At 53.3% G+C, this 23,519-nt stretch overlaps 1 protein-coding gene across 4 annotated transcripts in view; it reads right to left on the minus strand.

Moving 5' to 3' along the window:
* SCN5A (sodium voltage-gated channel alpha subunit 5) overlaps window positions 1-21,961 on the minus strand; it is a 102,192-nt gene extending 80,231 nt beyond the window's left edge. For 2 of the 4 annotated variants that reach the window (XM_050778345.1, XM_050778344.1), the window contains exons 1-3: window positions 21,806-21,961; window positions 5,310-5,634; window positions 2,585-2,703 (exon numbers count right to left, since the gene is read on the minus strand). In XM_050778345.1, coding sequence (XP_050634302.1) covers window positions 2,585-2,703; window positions 5,310-5,582 — 392 coding nt within the window. In that variant the 5' untranslated portion in view covers window positions 5,583-5,634; window positions 21,806-21,961. The remainder of the gene's footprint in view (window positions 1-2,584; window positions 2,704-5,309; window positions 5,635-21,805) is intronic. The other 2 variants (XM_050778348.1, XM_050778346.1) reach the window with 1 other exon arrangement.
* Window positions 21,962-23,519: the final 1,558 nt, after the last annotated feature.

Consider the following 23,519-nt stretch of genomic DNA (forward strand, 5'->3'; position numbering starts at 1 on the left):
TCCCAAAAAAAGAAAAAAAAGATAAATTTTATGGTATATGAAGTAGTATACCTCAAATTTTAAAAAACTTCATGGAGTGCTTATAGATTTCTAGGCCTCACACTGGTAATTCTGGTCTTTCCAGAGCTAAAAATTTGCATTTTTACAAACTTCCCAGGTGAGACTGAGGTGGCCCTCAGACTGGCATTTGGAAGCAACTGCCCTAGGGTGGCATGCACATGGGACCTTGCTAAAACACAGGTTCTGGGGTGAGGCTCCAGATTTGGCCACTCCTATAACATCCTGGTGAAGCTGATGCTACTGGTCCACACACCACACTCAATGTCAAGGCTCAACAGTGTTGCGGAGGAGCTGCTCCCAAACCCCACAAATCTAGACCTCTTCTTCCCCCCAGTGCCCACTGAGCCCACCAAGTGGCGCTGTCGAGGTCCAGCAATGTGCTCCCATCCCCAGGCAGCAGCAGTGTCAAGGCAGCCACTGGGAACCCAGTACAGGTCCTCACTGATGCTCGACACTTCCCTGGGGCAGCTGTCCTGGGGGACAGAGGCTGGCTCCGAGCCCTCAGGGCCAGTTTTTCCAGGTGGAAGCAGCACCTCACAGCCTCAGAGCCATTGCTCAATGGACACTCTGGCCAGGCTGGGCACTCGAGGGCCCCCCACTCCCTCCCTTGCCCACCTGCCTCCCTGACCTTTTATTTCCCTCAAGACCCAGCTCAGCCCCTTGCAGGAGCCCTGGAGCTTCTGCTACATCCCTGAGGGCTTCTGTGGCTGCCAAACAATACTGGGTTGGTTAGATACCTGGAGGAGAAGCCCCAGGTGAGAGCTGGAGGATGCTTTTAGAGAGGCCACGCCCCTGGAGTGAGGCCGGAGACAGGCTCAGAGCAAGAAAAGCTGGCTTTTCCTTCTCCTGCTGCTCTGTTCTTCTTACCAGGCTGTGACCACACTCTGGCAGAAATGATAACTATTTGCAATGCTGCCTTATTACTTTTAGGGGACGATAAAATTGCCAAGGGCCCAGACAGGTCTTATTTGGCTCGATACCCCAGTGTGTCCAGCAAACAGTCTGACACCTACAGGAAACTCAGGATGGCTCAAGACGAAATCTACACACTTGCCCACACTTGCCCCACAGAATAAGATGCAGCTGTGAATGGCAGGCTGCCCATGACACATGGTCTCTCTCCACAGTGTCTGCCTCCCACCTTGCTCATGCCACAGCCATGGTTTGCATGTGGGGTTGTCTCAGGAACCCCACCAGGAAGGCAAGGGTGGGCCGGAGGAGAGCAGACAGTGGTTGGAAGCAAGCATGCATTTTACTGCACATCTGCATGCAGACACTACTTGCTGTGCATGTCCCTCCAATGAACCCCTGGGGTCAGGATCAGGCACTGGGAATAGGTGGGAAGAAAGTGGAGCCATAGGAGGAGCATCCCCCATCCCTGCCCCAACAGGAAAAGCTCCTGACCTGCCAGCCTCAGTCCCAGTTACTTAGTCCCTCATTAGGTATCTGTAATCCTGATGCCTCCTACCTTGGCTGGAGGTTAGTGAGTGAAGTCTTTGTCTTGGCCTCAAAGAAGTCCATTCAGAGAGGGGGCTGAAGGGGACCTTGAGGAGCTCTGTGGGGCCAGCCCACTAGACCCACAGTCAGTCGCACTGCTGAGCCTAGCGGCATCACTTAGATGAACAGCAGGGCCACCTGCACGCGTGCACTCACCCCGGTTGCCACTGGCCAAAGGGAGGCCTGCCCAGGCCCTCGCAGTGAAACACTCATGCCTCTGACTCTGCAGCTGGCACCGCCCTCCTGGAAGGCTCCATCTATGGGGCCCCTTCTCTGAAGTCCAGAGAACAGAGTGATTAGGTGCTGGCGCCCCATGCCGTGTGCTGCCCAAATGACGCCCCTCTCAGGCCCAAGCCCGGTAAGTCTCTCATTACGCTGCATCACTCCAATGGCTCTCCTCTGCAGGCTGGAGCTTTTTTCAGCTGTGGTTTATATAATTTAATGTTAACCAGAGTTCTTTGAGATACTCTGAAACTGCAAACATTTTGTCAACGCCTAATCAAAAAGCAAGTGTTGCCGCCCTCGAAAGATGCCCACATCTGTGAATAAACTGGAGGTCTCTTTATTGGGAAATGAGTTTTCCTTGGCTGAGTTCTGGTGACCTGCTCGAAGGTCCCTGCAAGTGGGTGGGGAGAAGGATGGCCCAAGGGGGTGTGGTGGGAAGGGACATTTGGAGCCAATATCAGAGCCTGACAGATGCCATTTATTCTGGGATCTTCAGTAGCTTAGCTTCTAGAATGTTCTCCTGAAGAATCAGAAAGGGGTTTCTCAAACTTTCACGTGCCCAAGAATCCCCTGGGGATCAAATGCAAATGCAGATGCTGACTTGGCAGGTCTGGAGGAGGGTCAGAGGTTTTTCATTTCCAACCAGCTCCCAGGTCATGACCATGTGTTTGTCTTAGGACCAGCAGGGAATCAGCACCACTCTCCTAAACTAGAATGCAGGTGGGCTGGGGGCAGCACCCCGTGCACATCCCCAATGTGGGCCCCCAGGGGGTACTCAGCAGGTATTAACTGCAAAGGATATGAGTGAACCAGAATCTTCACAGCCGCTCTCCGGATGGGGTGGAAGGGACTGAGGACATACAAGGCGTTGGTGGCACTGAACCGGAAGATGGTCTTGCCTTTATTCAGTACGATGAAAGTCTGGGGACAGACAGTAGCATTAGGCCCTTGTGTAGAAAGGCTTTTGGGGGCAGCTTTTGGCTCAGAGCCCTTGGACTGTGGCTGAGGGGTGGGGTGGGAGGAGGAGGAGAGGGACTGAGGGAGGAGACGGGGACGGGCGGCTGCCAGCACATTTGGCAGGTCAGTGGACTCACTGCCTTGCCCACGGGTGGAAGTGAGGGAGGTCTCAGGGGAATGTCAGTTTGGTTGAGATTTAGTTTCAAAATTATAGTCACAAAAAGAAGGGATCTTTTCCAGTCCTTGCCCAGCTGTTGTCACAGCAGAGGCTCAGCAGACCTGGGGATGCCTCCTCCCTCCCCTTCTCCCTTAGCTGACCCCTCCTCACCCTGCGTGGGGTCCCCACCAGGCCCACCTGGAGGGAGGACGTGATAGGGAAGCTGGGTCAGCAGGGAGGACTTACAGGTGAGGAGAAGAGAAAAGGAAAATGCAGAAGCAGTCCCCCGAGAGCTTTTCTTGGGACCCTGTCTCCTGGAGTCCAGGACAAATGTCAGCCCCATCCCACAGGACACAGCCTACTGCCTCCCTCCAGGGGATCATGAACAGCAATGCAACCCCTCCCTGAGCTTCTGGAAGATCCTTTCTACACAGCACAATGGGGCCCAGGAGTGGACAACGAGAGCTGAATGCTGAGACATGTGCACATCAGGTGCCCAAGCAGCCCTTGAGGACAGCGGTGCCTCCCCACCTGCCCCGGTGTGTGGTGGTCACAGCTCTGTGGCCTCACAGAGGTCTAGGGGAATATCACAACCTGACATTCCCCTGAGACCTCCCTCACCTCCACCCATGGGCAAGGCAGTGAGTCCACTGGCCTGCCGAATGAGCTGGTGGGACAAGGTTCTACCTAATCTGGTCTGGAGAGACAAGCTGACCACATAGATTAGGACCAAAAGTTCTGCTGTGGTGCCTCCATTGCCTTGGGAGGCTGCAAGCAGTGTGGCCAGGGATCAGCAAGTGGAAACAGCAAGTGAGAGGCCGGGATCATCCCTGGAGCTGCTGTTCAAGCATTCCCAGACCCAAGGCCAGAAGAGATGGTGCCCTTGACCCCTCACATGCTCAGCTGCCACCAGCCCCCAAAAGCCCAGCCCAGTCTTGACCTCAACCTCAGTTGGGTCCACCTGCCGTGGAGCCTGCCTGTCCCAGCTAACTTCAGCCTAATTCCCACTCATCCTCTCCCCATAACCTTGACTTACTACCAGCTGTGGCCTTAACCCCAACCCCAATTCCTACTTCCATCTCTCACCAACCATGACCTAGGCCTGCCCACCTTGACTAAGCCCACCTTCCAGCCTCACTCTGACCCCAGCTGTGGCCCCAACCTTGCCTGGACTCCACTGGAGTCACTTGTACCAAGGGAAAGTTCAGCTGGGGGCTTGGGAGCAGGACCAAGTTCAAGGCCTCCTCCCCCACCTGTTTATGTGGACTGGGTGGGCTTTTACTTCACACACACACCCACTCACACATCCAATGCACGCATGCACACCCAAAGATGCACCCCAGGCTCATCCCTAGGCGCTTGGTCTTAAACCACAGTCACACACCTTTGCAGTCACATTCTTGCACTGGCCACACCAGCCCTGTCTGACCCCCACGGGCTTCCTCAGCCTGGTGCTGACTGCAGTACTGTGTCTGGCCACTGTCTTCCTTGTACTCAGCCTTCTGGGAAAAAGACCTCCCCCAAATTCAAATCCACCTTCCTCTGGAAGTAAGGCCCAGAAGCGTGGGCAGCTTGGAGACCAAGCCTCTGCAGGAGTTCTGTATGTGGTAGGGTGCAGGGCTGGGGCACAAACGGACCTGAGATCTGGAGGAGGGAGGCCAGGCAGGGGATTCAGACAGGGGCAGTTACCTCTTGGGTCGGAGCCATGCTAGGAGGAAGCCTGAGTCTCCCTGCCCTAGTGGACAAAAGCCACTTCCCTTCCCTATGATCAGAAGGGACAATGGCAGAATGTCACACGCCACCCTCCTCCAAAAATCCCCCAGTGATCACTGCCCTCTCCATCCCTCTTAGATTTTCCACTGGTCTTCCTGGTCCCGTTGCCAGCCCTCAAAGCTCAGGAAACTGCTGCTGTGGCTGTGGCCTGAGCCAGTCAGCGTAGCCATGCATAGTTTGTGGGTGTGGGGACTACATGCTGTCCCCAGTAGGGAGAAGGGACCACGTGCTACGCTTTGTGGCCCAAACTCAGGCAGGGCCCAAACGCAGGCCAGAACTCAGGGCTTGACTCCAATTCACACACACACCACACAACGGGGAGGAGTCCTTCAGGGGTGAAAATCTAACCACAGGTAATTCCCAAAGAAGGTAGTCACAGGAGGCATGTTTTCCCTGAGGGTACCCTCTCTTCTTCATGACACCAAACCAGCATCTCAGGCTGCATAATTCCTGTCTTTTATTCCCAAATTCCAAAATTAAGATGGTTGGAATATAGATCTCCAGTGACTCATTCCCCCAAAGCCTGGTGAGCCCCCCTAAACAGAGCCCCATATGCAGGCCAGGCCCTCTTTCCTCTCTGCTCCATGGACAAGGGAGTTGCACAGAAGGGTAGGCAGGGCTGGAGGTGGGTGGTAGTCACCTTTTGGGTGCTATAGAAGGGGTCCAGGTCCTCCAAGGGCTCTCCGATGAGCTCTCGGGGTGGATTGCCATAGAGATCTGGCAGCTTTTTGGAGGCCTGCAGGTCCAGCTGGGGCCGGGGAGCCTCCTCCTCAGGCAGCCCCTCTCGGCTCTCCTGCAAAGTGGTTGAGCCGCGGGCTTGCTTCTCCGCCATGCGCTTCTCGATGGCTGCCAGGGACTCCCGTGTGAACCTGCGGAAGCTGCTGGTGCCCCGAGGTAATAGGAAGTTTGCCATCTTCTCATCCTGCTTCTGGGCACAGGCTCTCCTCACGTTGCCTGCGGGGAAGCTGGAAGACACAGACAATGGGCCTGATGCTATGCCCAGGGACAGAGGGCAGGGTGGGCAGACCTCCTGGGGGTGGCTGTGCTGATGGAGGGAGGGACACCATCTGCAGAGAGGCTCCAGACCCCAGGATGCCAACAACTCCACAGGCACACCTGGGCAACACTGGCGTGGGTAAACCCAAAGCCCCCCAGGCTACGGGGCACACATGTGGACAGGCAGCAGGGTCACCTCCTCTTTCCCCTCCTAACAAGCATGTCTGAATTCAAGCAGGCAAGAGTGACTGTGTCATCCAAGCACCTTCTTTTTGTCCCATTCCACACAAGAGGAAACACTTGCATCTTTTGGTTTCTTAGCTGTCATCACCTGAGACATTTCTCAGCTTGGAGTTGTCATCCAGATGTTGGCACCCTGGTGTACACAGCTGTGGTGGAGCCCCTGCGGAGAGGCTCCCAAGGAAATCCCCAGGGTGCAGAAACCTTCCGAAACAATCTGGCTCAAAAAATGGGCAATGCCTCCCTTGCCCATCTGAGCTATTTCCCTTCCTTGGAAAGGTTAAAATTAGCCTGGCACTTTAGGTAACTTGAACTTCAGGTAACTCTGCCTTCCATCTCCCCCATCCCTTTTAAAAATACATACATGCTTACAGATTTTGTAATAACCAAATAAAATTCTAGCAATAAATTGAATCATATTGCAAAAAAAAAAAAAAAAAAAAAAAAAAAAGGGAAGAGCTGATGGAGTATCTCTGGCTCCTCACACTGCTCCTTGCTCCCCTCCTTCCAAATGAGAACAAATGAATGCTGATCCCAAGTGACAGCAGAACTGGAAAACGGTGACCACTCATCAGCGAGGACATCCAGCCGGCACATGCATGTGACGCCAAACTGGGAGAATGTGGCCCCTGGTGGCCTCAAACAATCCAGAACCTGGTGTGAACACACTCTGCCTATGACACCGAGGCAAAAGAATGCAGCCCCAACTGCCCCACCAAAACAGGATGTGGTCAGAACAGCTCCTGACCGTGACACCAAGCCGGCAGGCTGCATCGCTAATGACCACATCAAACCGGGGAATGGTGGGCACCCGTTCAAGAGGGCACGGTGGACACCTGTTGGACATCTCTGCCAGAACAAAATCCTTTTCCCTCGCGAGGGTCAGCTTTGCCTTGATCTTACTCCTGCAAAACACGTCACTGATGACCCCAACGAGCTGCTGCCGTAGCAACCCCTGCACATGGCCGCCAAAGGGCCTGGACTTTGGGGCCGCAGCCCTGAGCCCTGGATTGCTGTGAAGCAGGCACCTGGCCAAGAGACAGGTAAACGGTGAGCGAACACAACACACTCAGACCTCACAAGGGCGCCTCTGGTCCCTGGGGAAGTGTGGATTGAAATTTGTGAAGGGAGGCAGGACAGAGGTCCCAGGACTTGCACGTGAAGAGCCACTCTATGTCTTTTTCTTGTTTCATTCAAGTAAAGTTAAAGGAACATCTTTGTTAAAAATAGCAAGTGAGGGAGTAGGTTTCCACTCTATAAAAGCATTTCCCTGTCTCCCTTCCATCTTTGCGTGAACAGACAGACATCCGTAACACTCATCAACGCATGTGAGTGAGGACTTCTTTTTCTTAGCTTGTGGAAATTTGGGTTAATTTTAAACTATTTTCTTTATACTTGTCTTCACTGCTTGAATTCTTTAAAATGAGCTTGCATTATTTTTACAGAAACAATAAAACTCATTCGTCTTTTTATTTTAAAAATAAAAAAAAAAAAGTCTGGATGACAGCAGCTTCTTACAGGGCAACCCTCCCCGCTATGAGCAATCAGTTCCATAAATTGGGAAGCCACCTCTTTTGCTTAGACTGACTTCCTAAAAATAGTGTTCTCTGTCTCACTGTATCCATCTGTGTCCATATGCCTGCAAGGGTTGTGGGGACACATGCACGCCCATGGATCTGCAGAGGCTCACTGGTACACACTGGCAAGGGTTTGTGTGTGAGAGAGAGGGAGTGCGCCTGTGCGGGTGCAAGCTGACACCTGCACATATGTCTGTTCCAGTAAAGGTGTGTTTTTAATTTGTATTAAACAAAGGATTCACGCAGTTACGTGCACATAAGTGTACAGATGGATGAATTTCCACAAACGGAACACACCTGGTAACCAGCACCCAGAAAAAGAGATAAAATGCTCCCAGTCTCTCAGACTTAGGCTGCCCTCCAGTCACTAAACACCCTCCTTTGCCCAGGGAACCACTCTCCTCGCTGCTAATGGCATAGATTAGTTTTGCCTGTCTATGTATTAATAGTTCAGGGGGCCCTTCTTAACAGACTCCGTGAAGGGGTGGTGGAGAGATTTAGGGGAGAAATCACATCTCCTTCTCATTAACCTCTCATTCAAATTGACCATTTCCTTCAGTTGTGAATGTAGGCAACAAAGCAGAAATTGTGACCAAAAGAAACTGCAGATATTTCCCTGTCGTGTTACAGTTGCTGCTGGCCTCTCAAATAACATTAATACTCATCACGACTTCAAAATTACAGCACTTAGATTTGCTGCTAGATCTCAATATTTAAAACATGAATAAAGACATATACTATCTATCAAAAATTGGTTTCTGTGTTCTGAGAGCTGTATTTCAATATAGGTGGTTTCCTTTTAAATCCTATGTGTTTTCTTTTGTCTCAAAATATGTGCTTCTGAGATAGGCTTCATTCAACTGGTAGAGGAAGGTTAAGACCCTGGCTTGGTCCTTGCTCAGATGCTGACCGTGGGGTCCCCTCCTCTGCACCTTAGCTTCTCATCTGTAAAGAAGGATGAGGCGAGCCTCCAAGTCCTTTCTGGGATTCTATAACGCTCTTTATCGTGAGTGGTTTCAGCCACTACCCTGGCCTCTGGCTCTGACTTACCTGGACTTTGTGTCATTTCCGGGTGTGGATTGGGACCCCAGTCTGCCCCACCCTTGGACCTGAGAAATTCCGTTCTGAGTCTTGCAGTAGCCCTGTGGGATGGACGAAGACCAGAGAGGCAGATGTCCTATGTCCAAGCACTTCCATAACCTCTCCAATCTTCTCCATCCAAGGCCTGGTGAAGAAGCCCTAGGTCCTAAGGAAGATCCTATCCCGGCTGGCCTCCAGCAGAGCATCCACCCCCTCGGGGCCCTGGCCTGGGAGGGGTATAGTCTGTCCAGGGGAGCTGCTGAAACCAGATTCCAGATGAAGCTCTCTGCTGTAGCAGCTGGGCAGCCTCATGTTCCAAAGTAAACCTACCAAGAGTGTCCTTTGTCTCTGGGGCCCCCAGGCAGCTCCTGGTGGGTGGGTGGGATCTGCTTTCTCCCTTGTTCTCCAGCCACCTGCACCTGGCTCCAGCCCTGCCCTTCCTTTAGCAACTCAGGGCCCACGCCCTGCTGTGGCCAAGCCTGGCTGAGTCCTGGCTGCAGGGTTTCCGGTGCTGCCAGGGTGAAGAGGGCTCAGGGGTGGTCTGAGGATGCTCTGTGCTCAGGTTCAGCCACACCTCTCAGGCCTAGGATGTCAGGCCTGCAGATTTCAGAACCCATCCCCTGGCTGTGGAAGGTTGCAGGGGAAAATAGGTAAGCAGGGGCCCCTGGTCTTGGTCTCACATAGCCCCAGCGTTTGGGGAAGCTGGACCTGGCTTGATTGTAAGACCACAGTCGCTCATCCCCTAGATGCCAGCACCTCATGATTCTCCACCCCCCAGGACAGCTGCTCCATATGCATCAGCTTGGCCATCTGCACCAGCCCTACCGCAGCTCATCAGGCTGGGACTGCTCCATCCGGCTATGCACTCTTCCCGGGCCAGGCTTCCCTGTCCTTTGGGCTTCACTCTAGAGCTCCACCCCCAACTCCATCCTGCCCCAGGTTCATCAGCTTCTGGAACTGGATGCATCCCTCCCTGCATCCGGAAGGTTCCTGAGAGCACAAGATGGGAGCAGACTGTGAATCTTCCTTTCCAGACTGGCTCCTCCTGGCATCCTTTCTTCTGGCACTGGCCACAAGCTTCCAACCCTCACCCAACATCACTGCCCTGGGACAGGCCTCCTTGCCCCTGCTTGGACCATGGCAGTGCCTCCCTCTATCCTTCTATCCCACACATGCAGCCCCCTGCTCCTAGATTTAGACATTCTCCAACATTCTGTGTGCCCTGAGTGACGCCAGAGTCACCTCCTGCTCTCTTCTCCACTCCACCTCCTCCAGGACACCTCTCCTGACTGCCCACTCACCCAAACTGACTCGTTCCTGTGTGCCCCCTCACCCAGCTCTGGCCCCTTCCTGGCCTCTGCTGGTTACTGACAGGCCCTGTAGTACGTGTATTCACATCAAGGTAGAGATGCTACACAGGGAGAATATTAACTGTTCACACCAGAAACTAGACCCCCCTGCACTGTTTTCTCAACTGGCTTTCCTGAAGGAGGGTTTTCTGAATGCAAAGGCACAGAGCTGGTGCTCAATCAGCAATGGTGCCACTGCTATGACATGGACACAACAGCCAGGCAGGTAAAGTGCAGCTGTAGGCACTGTTTGAGGTGGGAGATGGATGTGGGGTGAACTACTTGTCCCAGTTTACATGGGACTTTCCTCATTTTGGCAGTAAAATTTCTGCACCTTGGGACACCCCCAGTCCTGGACAAACCAGGGTAGCTGGTCACCCTGGGGAGCCTTCCCTTTCCTTGCAGCCCCTCCCTATTCACTCCCCTCCCTGATCCCAAAGGAAAGCACACTTCAACTTCCTGAGTCACGTCTGGCATTTTGGTCTCCTTGGAATCGGAGCCTCTGGAACACAGCATGCAAAGAATATTCTTTGCCACGTAAATTTATGCAAAGCATTGTGTGGAAGTGGTTCCCAGGCTTCCTAGAAAATCTCTGTGGGATTCCTCCACTCTGTGCTCCTCTCTCCTGCCCTGCAGCTGGGGTGACCTTGGGCTGGAGCACCCAGCACCTAGGGTTTGCAGTCTCACCAACCCCAGAACACAGTGCAGCTTTGCCCGGCCACAGGGCACTCCCCTTCTGCCTGCCCCTCAGTGCTAAAGAAGAGGCTCAGGAAAAGGGTGTGGATGCCCTCAAAACAGGAGCTCACTCCCCAAAGGTGGAGGTCAGGACTCCCTGATCATACTCTGATCACACTCCACAAATGAGCACAGGGCCCCTGCTCTCTACCCTGGCTGACTGGAAACCCTCCAAAGACGAGTCTGGGTGCTCCTGGACTGGCAACACCAGGGACAGGAGAATGGGACTAGATGTAGCTTGACAAGCTGTAACTTCACCCCAGTCATCCACGGGCCTCCAAATGGGGAGACGACAGCTAGGAACCTCGCTCACTCCAGGCTTCCTTGCCGGGAGTCGCCCATCAGAACTTCTAGCCCTGCTTGTAAGGCAACTGCATTTCTTCCTTGAGAACATGTCAACCCATCAACACCTCACAGACTCATTTTACTAATTGAATGATTCAGTGAACATTTAATCAGCACCCATTATGTACACGGTCCTAAAAATGACTACACAGAATACTTTTCTTCCCAAAGTGATGGATCCCAAATCAACAAGGCATAATGGGGGGATGAGGAAGAGTCATCAGCAAAGAGAGTCTGTGGTGGCTGGCAAGGAAATTCACCCAGATTTGCTGACATTGGCAACGAGGAAATGCCCTGAGCCAGAGAACCAGGCCTTGCATCCACCTCTGCCTCCCCCTCTGGCCTCCCAACTCACCCTCTTGAAGATTTCCTGTTCTTAGGGATAAGGAAGTGGTTAGGGCTGTGCTTGGAAGTCAGCTCACCTGAGTGAATCTGGGCCCTGGCCATGCATTTGTCTTGTGTCTTTGGGCAGATGAATTGATTGATGTTTCTCTACCTCAGTTTTTCCATTCGTAAAATGGGGTTAATAATAATATCTATTTCACAGGGCTGCTGTGAAACATAAATGTATTGATATTTGTACATGCTTGGCACACAGAAAGTGCCAAATGAATTTAGTTGCGACTGTGGTTATTGTTATTATTATTCTTGGAGAGATCCACCTCAGAAGGCCTCCTTGTTGCCCACACCAGCCCTCCCTGCCTGGGCTCTTTCCCTCCTCTCTGTATTCCTGGCACACTTGAATTCCCATTCCTACCTCAGCACAGGATGGATTAGTTTACTTGCATGCCTGTCTCTCCCCTGGATTTTTGTCCTGGTCTCCCAAAGCAGGGACTGGTGAATGAAGGAATGAAAGAATGAGGGAGTGTGAGATTAACCTTCCTATTGCCTGGATACACACTCACACTGTTGTGACTCAGTGCCCTTTCTAGACCTCAGTTTTTCCAATCCCAGGCACTGGACTAAGGACCGCCCCAGCAGCATCACATGCTCATTCTGTGCCCTGCGCTGCACTTAGTACTGTTGGTGGATCACCTTACTTCATCCTTGCAACAATCCTAGGAAGACGGGGGTTATTAGCCTCGTTTTACAGATGGGAAATCTGACTCTAGGACGGATGAAGTTGTCTCAGTCTGTCTGAAGCCAGGCCTGTGAGCCTACCCATTGCACCACATTGCCTCCTACCTCTGCGTGCAGAGAGTTGGATAAAGGCTCATGGCTTGCCTATGGCCCACCTGCCTGGACTGGGTCTGTGACCCCCACTTCAAGGCTAAGAGTCAGCCCTGTCAGCCTCATCTGGGCCTGGTTCTCCCTCTATGCAGCCCAGATGCTCCCAGGGAGACCTAGCTGATTTCTGCCCATGCCCGAAGAGTCAGCAGTTTTCCTGGCAGAACCGATTCCCTGGCAGTTTTTCTCTCCAGCTCAAGCACTATCCAACAACAGGGCGGCCACTCATTCACTGCATGTGGCGACCAAGTGCTACTGTGGACTGAGTTGTGCTATTGTAAAGTCACACCCATTTTGCAGGCTTAGTACAATAAGGAATGTTGACTATTTCGTTAATAATTTTTAATACTGATTACAGGTTAAACAGATAATATTTGATAGTATTATACTGGATTAAATAAAATGTGTTCAAGTTTAATTTCACTTTTTTTGGTTTAAAAATATGGCTATTAGAAAATTTAAAATTGCAAATGTGGCTTGCATTTGTGACTCATATTTCTACTGGATGGCACTGACATCAAGTTCCAGCCACCAGGCCCTAAGCCCTTAAAAAATTCTACCTGAGGCCGGGCACAGTGGCTCACGCCTGTAATTCCAGCACTTTGGGAGGCCAGGGCAGGTGGATCACCTGAGGTCAGGAGTTTGAGACCAGCCTGGCCAACATGGTGAAACCCTGTCTCTACTAAAAATACAAAAAATTAGCCGGGCGTGGTGGCGGGTGCCTGTAATCCCAGGTATTTGGGAGGCTAAGGCAGGAGAATCGCTTGAACCCGGGAGGTGGAGGTTGCAGTGAGTGAAGATTGCACCACTGCACTGCACTCCAGCTTGGGTGACAGAGCAAGACTCCATCTCTCAAAAAAAAAAAAAAAAAAAAAAAAAAAAAGATTTCTACCTGCTTTGGGGCTGAACCTCAAGCTAGTCTCTGGGGGAGATAAGTGATGGGTGGGGGTGGAGCTGGGAGGCTGGGGCTGTAGGGAAGAATTGAAAGAACATTGTCCTCCACAGACCAGAAAGTGGCCATCCTGGTTTCTGGCAGTGGCTGTGGGTGGTTGTGGAGGCTCAAGCCACAGGTTGGGATGGTGGGGGATGTAAGTAGGAGGGATCGACAGTAAGTTTCAGACCATCCCTCCCGCCCAGGCAATTATCTGCACAGTCTCGGCTCTCCCGGGCTAACAGCTTGGACAAAGGCTCGGTAGGGGTGCCAGCTGGTGCTGGTGGCCTGTGCTTTCAGGTCCTTGCTCCCAGATCAAAGGCACATTGGTCCGTCCTTGCACGGGGCCTCAGCTAACCAGCTCCCCACAGGCTCCGCTCCTTTGAGGCTGCATAGGCATTAACCCTGTCCAGTCTGCAGCCCAGTTCTAGGGGAGCTGGGAGTCTGAGGAGCCTGTCCTTCTCTACTCTTAATCTCTGCCTCCAGCGATCTTGCTAAGTCCTTCAGAATCATCCCCATCCCTCCCGGAGGTGGAGGAGAACACACCCACCCTGAAGCCGGGGAATGCCCTCATTTACATGCATTTGCATCTCATTTATTCCAACACCCAGGCTGAAACCGAGGCTAATTCAGCTGACAGGAAAACCCTACCCGCTTTAGCTCTGTTGCTCTGCTGAAGTGATTCCCCCGGCAGGGATGAAATGAAATGGGGGTCCCTAAGACAGGGTCCTCCTCCAGAGGTGAGAACTGAGGAAGAGTGGGCCCTTCGGCCTGAGCCCTGAATTTAGCCCACCTCCCAAGGACAAACTGGCCTAGGGGTAGCCACTCTCTTCCCTGAAAGGCGGGCTGCCCTGATTTTTTTCTTCAGAGCCCTTCCCCACAGTAAGGATGGGGGTCGGGGGCTTGGCAGCAGCTTATTCAACCCCTCGACTGTTCATCAGTGTCTGAGTGTCAGGCCAGGGGAACTGCAAAAGGCCCAGATCGTTCAGGTACCCTCTCCACAGGGTACAGGGCATCCCCCTCCCTCAGGCCCGAGTCTTCTTTGTCAGTCCCTTTACACATGCCCAGGTCCATCCACAGGGGATCTAGACTATGCTGAGTGGCACTTCGCTGTCAGCCAAGGCAGCACTGCCCTGGCCCTGGGTCTCCAGAGTGGGGACCTGGATGGTCTAATACCCTGAAACCACAGAGATCCAGAGTTGGAGAGCCAGCTCAGTCACCAAGGGCATCCCACCCCAGACGCCAGACCATCTCTGTGTACACCCACATGGTACACATAATCAGGCCAAAAGGTGCCCACATGTGGCCCAGGAAACACCCTCATGGCACACAGGTGCCTGAGACAGCAATCATTCTAAGTCTCTTTCTAGCTCAATTCCTTCCAACTCATTTTTCTCAATACTTGAGCTGAAAAAGAGCTTCACAGAGGAACTGTGCATTGATGCCATGGCAACTGAGGCATTTATGGGGTACCTACTGTGTGCACTAAGGGAGATGGAAACCTGGGAGGCCCACCTCTAGGGTCTCTTAGTGTCCAGAGGGAAATAAGCCAATCAACCAATACACTAAACTTATGCCACAAAGGTGTCCATGATGTATTACAGCCAAATGTGCAACCTTTTTTTCTTAATATTCTTTTATACTGAGGTATACTTTAAACACAAGAAAATGCTTCGGGTATACAGTTGGATGAGTTTTGACAAACGCATACACCTGTGTAAGTGCCACTCCAAAAAGACAGTAAACATCCCCTCACCCCAGAAAGTTTCCCACTATTCCTTTCAGTCAACTGCTCTGATTTCTATCACCTAGGTTTGTTTTGCCTGTTCTAGCACTTCATGCATATGGAATCCTACCTTATGGGCTCTTTTGTGTCAGGCTGCTTTTGCTCAACACTATGTTTGAGATTTTTACTTTTTATTTGCTGGCGAGTGTGAGCTAAGCTCCCTGTGTAATGCACTGTGAATACAAGTCACCCATCTGGGAACATGTCCTTAATTTGATCATAAAAGGTGAGGACTGGAAGGGACCTGAAGTCCAGCTATCTCTGGGGACCGTAGGCCTCAAGGGATCCTTAGGGAGATTTTTTTCTCTCTTTTCCTCAGACTTCCTGAAACAGAAGCTCAGTAATTAGACATCTAATAGGCACCTGGGCTCAGCAAGCAAGTGGGGGCTTTCTTTGGGTTTTCAGTTTTGTTGGCAACTAGCTGTCGCTTTATTGAACTGGCAGTCTGTGCTGCATCTGACCCAGCACAGTGGTAGGGCTGTCGCTGCAAACGGCCGCCTGAGCTCTGTGTCTTCTTCCGATCACGTCTATGAGCAGAACATGAGGAACAGAGGCTGGGGTGGGTAGCCTCTGGCCCTCAGTCTCCTTGTACTCCACACCCGCTGGTGTCCCTTGAGTGGAGCCCTGGGCTCAGTAGAGAATGAACACAGGGCTGGGGTTCTTCCTAGGAGCAAGCCCAGAGGCAGCGGAGCTGGGCAACCAAGGGCTGGCGCCTTGGCTCTGAGGGGCTTTTCTGGGCCACTTTCCTGCGCTTGGCCCAGGTCGATGAGGCTGGGGTTTTGACGGCCAGGCAGGGTGCACTGATTGGGCTGGGCTGGGCTGGTCCCACCCATGGTCTGATTTTTTTTCCCCCATCTTAGATCATTTGGGGTACCTCCCGGCCTAGCCTGAGTGTAGGGGAATGGCTAATGTAGCTTGAGTACCCTGAGAACTGATTTGGTGCCCGAAGCCAGATTACTTCTCTCTGCTCTGCCATCTCTTTGAAAGCAGCCTCTTGCCTCGCACAGGCCTTCGAGGAATCAATACCCACCAGAACGGCATTTACCATTCTCCTGGTGCCAGGAGAAGCCTCTCTCCTGTTCAAAATCCATTCCCAGAAACCACGGGGGCTCCCTGGGCAAGCGCAAGGGTGAGGTCCTGTCTGAGCTCTGCCCACATCCCCGTGTGACCTTGAGCCTATGGGGCAGCCAGCACCAGCCTCGGCCACCCAGGGCTGTTCAGAGGCCAGGGAAAGCCCTTGGTGATGATGACAGGGGGTTCTGAGTGGACAAGGGACCCTCCTGGGTGCACATGGACGCTGAGAGCATCTCCATCCCTCCACTCTGCTAATAGCTCTGTGGGGACATGACTTTCCACTGCCACCCTAGGAGATTTAATCAGGAGAAGAAACTGAAGAGGAGAGAAAGAACTGAAGCCTCAGAGCATAGACATTCTCTCTCGACAACAGGCCCAGCCACATAATCTGAGCACTCACCTCTCTGAATTCTGTGCATCCTCTGTGGAGGGGTTCCAGTCCCACCTCTTCCAGGCAGCTTCCCCTGGCTGCTCTGGGCCACACTGACTTCCCACCAGGGAAGCTCAGCCCCTAAGTTCAACCTTGCATTCTTCCTGTCCTGGGCAGATCTCTCCCTGGCCCTCTGAGGCGAACCTAGCAGGTCCTAAGGATTTTCACTGTCCTTTTCTGCCCCTCCAGAATAGTAAACAGAGTGAGGAATGGACAAGAGAGGTTGAGAAACTGTTCTATCAGACTCTGGCTTCGAAAATCACAACTAAATTTTATGTTGTGCCTGGGGCACACCAGGTACCCCTTGGGGAAATGAAGTTGCAGGGGGAGGCTGTGGTACCAAGCTCCCCAGCCCATGGCTGTGGTTCTTCAGGGAAGGCAGGTGACAGCAGGCAGGGTGGAGAAGGTAAGATAAGTGTTAAAGAATTGATGTCAGACGGCCCCAGTGATGTGCCAGGGGTGGTGCCTACCTCCACAAAGCCTGGTCCTGGGACTTTCCCCACACTGGGGGTCCCAGGCTCCGAGAATTGACGTGGGGTCTCTATAAATAGCGTCATTCCATATTGATCATCTTAAAAAGACACGGTATGTTCTAGGCCCACGGAGAGGAGAGTTGTGTCTAAAAATAGTCTCATCCCTAGGAACCGCTGCCAGCCTGAGGCAAGTGGTGTAAGCTGTGTATAGCCGAATGGGCAGTCTGAAGGGGCGGGTCAGAAACAGAGGCACAGAACCTCTCTGTCCCCACCCCATTCCTTCTGCTCCAACCCATGGAGCTCGCCCCTGTCTCAGGGCCTTTGCACTTGCAGTTCCCTCTGTAACATTCTTTCCCTAGATCTCCTCAGGCTTGGTTCTTTTCATGTTATTCAGGTCTCAGTTCAGTCTCCTCCTTCAAGGGGCTTTCCCTGCCCACCCAGTCTAGAGTCACCCCCATGTCTCTCCATCACATTGTCCTGTTGTATTTCCTTCATAGCACTAGCGCCTATCTCAAATTATCTTCTGCATGGATTGGTTTAATGTTATCTCCCTACTTGCATGTAAACTTCATGAGAGCAATTGTTATAGCTTGTCCACCTTCTAGAACCTTCCGTGGCCCAAAGGCATGAACTCTGCCTCAGACCTCTGCATCAGGGCAGACTGGGCTGGCAGTAGGCCATGGGGCTCTCCCATCCCAGGCTTCCCCTGCAGCCCTGGCCAGCCCTGTAGTGGGTCTGCTTCCCACAGGGCCCAGTCTCTGTCCACAGGCTACCCACTGGCCCTGCTTTTTCCTCTCTCTGCCTTCTTCATGTATTTAGCCACAGGGCTTTTCCTCCAGCTCCCTTCTCCTAATCCTATCACCCTGGATACCTGCCCTAGACAACCTCATCTTGTCCCCACACAGGGCCTTCTGGAACACCCTTCTCTCTGCAGAGCAAGGGCTCCCTTCCCTTCTTGCCACAGCAGGAATCACAGTTCCTGCCATCAAAATCTCCCTCTCGGGGATTCACAGAAAGAGTTATTCCCCCTACCCAGGCCTTCCCAACTGCCCCATGAACAAATAGTAACCACTACACACTTCACTGGCACAATCTTAACTCACAGACCTGAGGCTGAGGGAAAGGCTTTCCTCCCGCATGGCGATGTGCTGCACGGACACGCATGTCTACAGTGTCCACTCAAGGCTCTCCCGACAGCCCTCCCTGACCCCACCCCTCGCCAGCTCCCTTCTATCTCTCTCCTCCCTCTTCAACCATCAAACTCTTTGAAAGAGCTGTCTACACATGCTGTCTCCACGTCCTCACCTCCAGCTCGCTTCTCAACCCACTCCAAACTGGGTTCCATTCCCACCAAGTCACTCATTCATTCATTCAACAAGAACCTGTCTGTGCTGGGCATACATTCTGCGGGTGCTGAGTAGAGTTTCTCCTACCAAGGTTACCAGCACCCTCACCGTGGCTCGATCTAATGGACACTTCTTTTTAAATTATTCATTCTTTTTCTATCTATTCATGAACTTATGAGAATGCACCTTAAGTCTCTCAGCAGAAGGAAACAGGGCACTTTCCCTCCCCCCCTGAGCGGGGCACTCTCCTTGTCTTCTGCAGCACCTCCTACTCCTGGCTTTCCTCCTACCTCTCTGGCTGCTCCTTCTCAGCCTTCTCTGCAGACTTCTCCTGCTTTGATGGTTGGAGTGTTTCTGGGCTCCTGACTCAACCCCCTTCCTTCTTACCCTCTACACCACGTTAGAATCACCTGAGTGCTTTCAAAACTCCTGATGCCCAGGCCCCATCCCAGGGCCAAATGAATTAGCACGTCTAGGGGTAGAGCCTGAGCATAGGTATTTTTATTTAAAGCTTTCCAAGTGCTAATGTCGCCAGGATTGAGAACCCCAGGTCTGTACTCTCGCTGGGCAATCTAATTCAGTGCCATGTCTCCAATGACCAACCTCTGCTGAAGACTCCAAGTTTCCATTTCCAGCCCAGATCTCCATCCTGAACATACTTCCTTCCTGGGCCCTTCCCTCCAACTACCTTCTGGATGTCAGCATCTGTCCCCGGAAGTACACCAGGTTCAAATCAGAACCATGAAACATCTGTCACTTCTCCTTTGCTCTTCATCAAGTTTGCCAACCCAAATTTAACTTGCCCATTCTTCTTCTCATGGTGCGCCAGGGGGCAGCACATCTCACTTAGTAAGACATTGGAGGTGGGGAATGGGAGAGCATCATGTCACTTGACAGAGAAGGAAGATGGGACACCATAAGTTCTATTACCTGTGGTAAACTGCCAGTCACCTCTCCTTCAATGGAAAGACTTCAGATGGCACCCATGGTCTGAGCTGGGGAGGTGGTAGAGTACACAGCAGATATTGACACTTGGGCTCAAACCCAAGTTCTGCTACTTAGAAAATGTGATGGTATGCAACTATTTAACCTTTCTGGACCCCCAGTTTCACCATCTGCAAAATGGCCGTTATGATGGTCCCTATCTCTAGGGTTGATGCAAGGATTCAGTGAGATTAACCTTATAAAGCGCTTAGTGCCATGCCTGGCCTGCAGAAAGCACTCAGTGAATGTTAGCTATTTTTAGTAACATTACTGAGGATAAATTCCCAATTCCTGAGCAGAGCTCACAAGGGCCCCCGTGACTGTGACCTTGGCTTTAACTCCGCTCTTCTCTTCCTCACACCATGGGGCCCAACGAATCACTCAACTAATAATTGTGCTGTTTCACATTTCTGTGCTTTTGTACACACTGGTCCTAACAGCTAGACTACATTGTCCTTGCCTGGAAAACTCCTATTCACCCTTCAAAACCCAGTGTGGAAGGTTATTTTTGTTAGAATAAGACTCTTGACTATCCCAGTCAAAGGTAACCACCTCTCCTGTGAGTGGGCTCTGGGGACACACTTCTATCACTGCACACCCTTCCAATAACCTTCCCAAGAGTGAGCAGAAGCCAGCCTCCTCTGAACAGAACACAGACTGCAATTTGGCACTGTCCCTGGCTGCCCTCAGGACTCCCTTCTCTTTGGATTGCCTGGGCACCAGCCTCCGCTGTTCCCCCATCCCCAGCTGTCTTGGTGCTTCCTACCAGTCCTCCGAGCCCAATCTTCATGCTAAGTGAGTCAATCCTAGAATTTTTCCAGGGGAGCTTTGATCAACACACAGAGAGGGGGCTGAGCACCTTAGAGCCCAGCAGCTGCCCATGCTGCATTGGGCTGAATGCTGGCTCTTGGCACCCCAGGGCCAGTTCCCCTTCTGCCCAGATCCTCCTGGCTCAGTTCTAGGATCTCAAGGTATCTTCACACTGAGTGGTGCCCCCAATCCACTGATTCTCTAGATGACTTTGAATAAGTCCTTGAGCTCCTCTGGGCCTCAGTACCCCCACTTGTACAATATGGTGGTGATGACATGATTAAAAGTTTAATGAGGCTCTTTTCAGCACAGAGTTGGACACTGTAACATAGAATCTGTGTTCCACACCCTGGCTGTCTGTCGCCTGACTTCACCCTCTCTGTGCTCCTGCGACAGCAGCCTGACCACCCTCATTCCACCTCTCACTCATTACCATCAATTCATGTGCACCTGCCCAATTCTAACCGAATGGAGTTGAGGGCAGTGGCAAGGGCCTGGGCCTCCAGTAGCTGGGGCCTCTGCTGCTCAGGGTCCCACTAGATCCTGAAGGATGGTGGGAACTTGGGAGAGGGCTTTGGATGCCATGGCATGGTGGGGGTCACGTGGTGTGACTGTCGGGATGATACTGCCTAGGCTCACTGGGAGAGACACCTGGGGTCTCAGCAGGAGGCAAGCAGATGCCTGGGAATGGAACATAGGCCCAGGACCTTAAGAGGAGATAGATCCCATGGCCCGGGGCTCGGCTGAAGGCACTAAGGAGCACAAGAGTGAGTCCTGCACTATCTTAGCCATGGCGTCCTGATCTGGCTGTGCGCTGCTCTCCAACAGGTGTTTGCAAGTCAGGCCTACAGCCAGCGACTTGTCCCCAACATCGTTTCCCCCCATCCTCATCACCACCACTAACAGTGCTCACACCTCTGGCCCCCACCAGCCCTTGGCGTCTCGGACAAGGCTTGACACCTCTACTTTCTTCCAGGGCGCCACCAACGACGATCAAATAACACAGAGGTCAAGAGCCACCTCCCATCAGGGTGCGTGGATCTGTCCGGCTCAGAGAGAGGGGGGCAGAGAACTCTCTCCAATCTCAGCGCACAGAGATCTCTACCCCTTCGAGAAGCACAGAGATCAGATAGAGGAGATGTGGCCCCTTTAGGGCGTCAAAGGGCACCGAGATCTCTACGTGGTCTAAGCGCGCAGAGATCTCGTCCCACAGAGAGGACAGCCCCAGCGGACGGTTCCCCCTGGGCCCAGAGAAAGGGGGTGCGTGGCTTCCTCCCCCATATCCAGCCCTGCTCAGTCAGCCCCCGCAACTCTCGCTCTCTGAAACCACATTCACTGCGCGCCCAGTCGCCGCTCTGACCTTGGGGTCTCCGGCCTCCGGAATCCGGGTCCCAATCCCAGACCCTCCCCGAGCCTGCGCCAGGGATGACCGGGAAGCTGGGGCCGCAGCTCCCCCTCCCCCGGCCCTCGACAGCGCACCGGGAAACCCGGAAGGAAAGAGAAGGGAAGGGGGGCGCACGGTGATTAGAGACGTCTCCCCCGGGGATCCCCTCCAGCCGGGCGGATCTGCGCCCCTTCTCCCCCTCCGTTTCTCTGGGGCACTGATCGGGGAGGGAGCGGCTGGGTGGACCCGGGCAGGGGAGGAGCACGCTGGGGCTGGAGGCTTCGGCCCTCGGGGAGGAAAGTTGGGCGGCGGCAGGCGGAGGGGGCTCCGGCCGGGCCAGGGCTGCCGGGCGCGGGGGCGCTCGCTCACCTGCTGGTCCCCCGGCCCGGCCCCGGGGTGGGCGGCTGCTGCTCGGCGCGGACTCGGCTCGGCGCGGGGCTCGGGGCACTGGGCGCAGGCTCAGTGGCCCCGGGGGAGCGATCCCCGCATCCTACGGGCGCCGCCGCCGTCTCGGCTCCGCGGCTCCGTTCGGGCTCCCGGGCTGGGCAGGCGGCGCGCGGGCTCGGGTTGGGGGCGGGGTCGGGGGCGGGGTCGGGGCGGGCCCCGCCTGGGCTCGGCCTGGGGCTTGGGGCCCCGGGCTGGCTCCGCCCCAGAGCGACGCGCCCGAGGCTCCGCACGTGGCGCTCCGCCCGCTCGGAGGTGGGGGATACACCGACTCCCGCCAGGGTGCACACTCCCACACTGACCCGGGGGCGCACAGCCACAGACAACCGCCCACGCGGCCGCGGACAGACAGACACAGGCGGGGGTACACACACGCCGACCCGGGGACGCTTTGCCACAGATGGCCACCCACGCGGACGCGGACAGACACACATTAACAAACACTGGCATATACACCAGCACACGCCGGAGTACACACACACACACACACACACACACACACACACACACACACAACCTTGCTGACTTGGAAAGGCTACATCAGACACCCACCCACCCATGTGGACATGGGCGTATACTGACACTCATGCCGAGACAGACACACGCTGCCATAGGCATACCTGCACTGACACAGACACACACATGCACCCTGAGACAGATACACACCCCCACACACCCACACAGACCCAGACAGACACATCATTGACACACACTGACACTGAGGAAGACACTCTGACAAACTTAGACACCCACATGACTTAGACACACATCCACTGACACACTGACACAGAGACACACACACTCACTCGAAACACACTTTCCTGGAGACACACTTAGTGATGCCACAGAAATCTGCACAACGGTACACACTACCTGAACATACTGACGCACATGCTCACAGAACCAAACACACACCCAGACCCAGAAGGAAGCAGGCAACCAACACAGAGACACCCACACGCGCACACACAAACACACACACACATATATACATGTATACACACATATATGTATGTATATGTGTGCCTGGAGTCACATACCCACACACCAACTGTTTCTCAGAGACATGGTCACAGGCACACACACACGGAGACATATGCTGACAAACAGTTGCTCACACGCCCATGCCCAGGACCTATGGGGACACACTTCTTGTTTAAACAAAACAGGCCATCAGGGCAACCCGCTTGGGTCCCCTTCCACGCTGTAGAAGCTTTGTTCTTTCCCTCTTCACAATAAATCTTGCTGCTTCTCAAAACAACAACAACAACAACAACAAAACACAAAACAAAACAGGTCATCAGCTTTTGCCCACAGATCACTACAGTCATTGGTAGTGATGGTACACTTTTCTGCCACATTTTCAGGGCTCCCAGAAGCAAGAACCGCTCTTAGAGAGCCAAATGGGTGCCAGGGTGGGCACAGAGGTGCTGGGTTTGGGAGCCCAGAGGCTGGGACCTGCTCCTCCATGATGGGGATCTTGGAGAGGTGGGAGGGCAACGAGGTGGATGAGGGACAGTATCAGTTTGCGACCTGGGTGTGGGGCTTCGTTGGACACCTTAGGTACATACGGAGGGGCTGCTCTGCTTGCGGGAACGGATCAGTAAGAAAGTCAGTCTACGGGAAAGTTCAGGACACG

The sequence above is a fragment of the Macaca thibetana genome, chromosome 2, assembly GCF_024542745.1.
Source record: "Macaca thibetana thibetana isolate TM-01 chromosome 2, ASM2454274v1, whole genome shotgun sequence".
In the NCBI taxonomy this organism is placed as follows: domain Eukaryota; kingdom Metazoa; phylum Chordata; class Mammalia; order Primates; family Cercopithecidae; genus Macaca; species Macaca thibetana.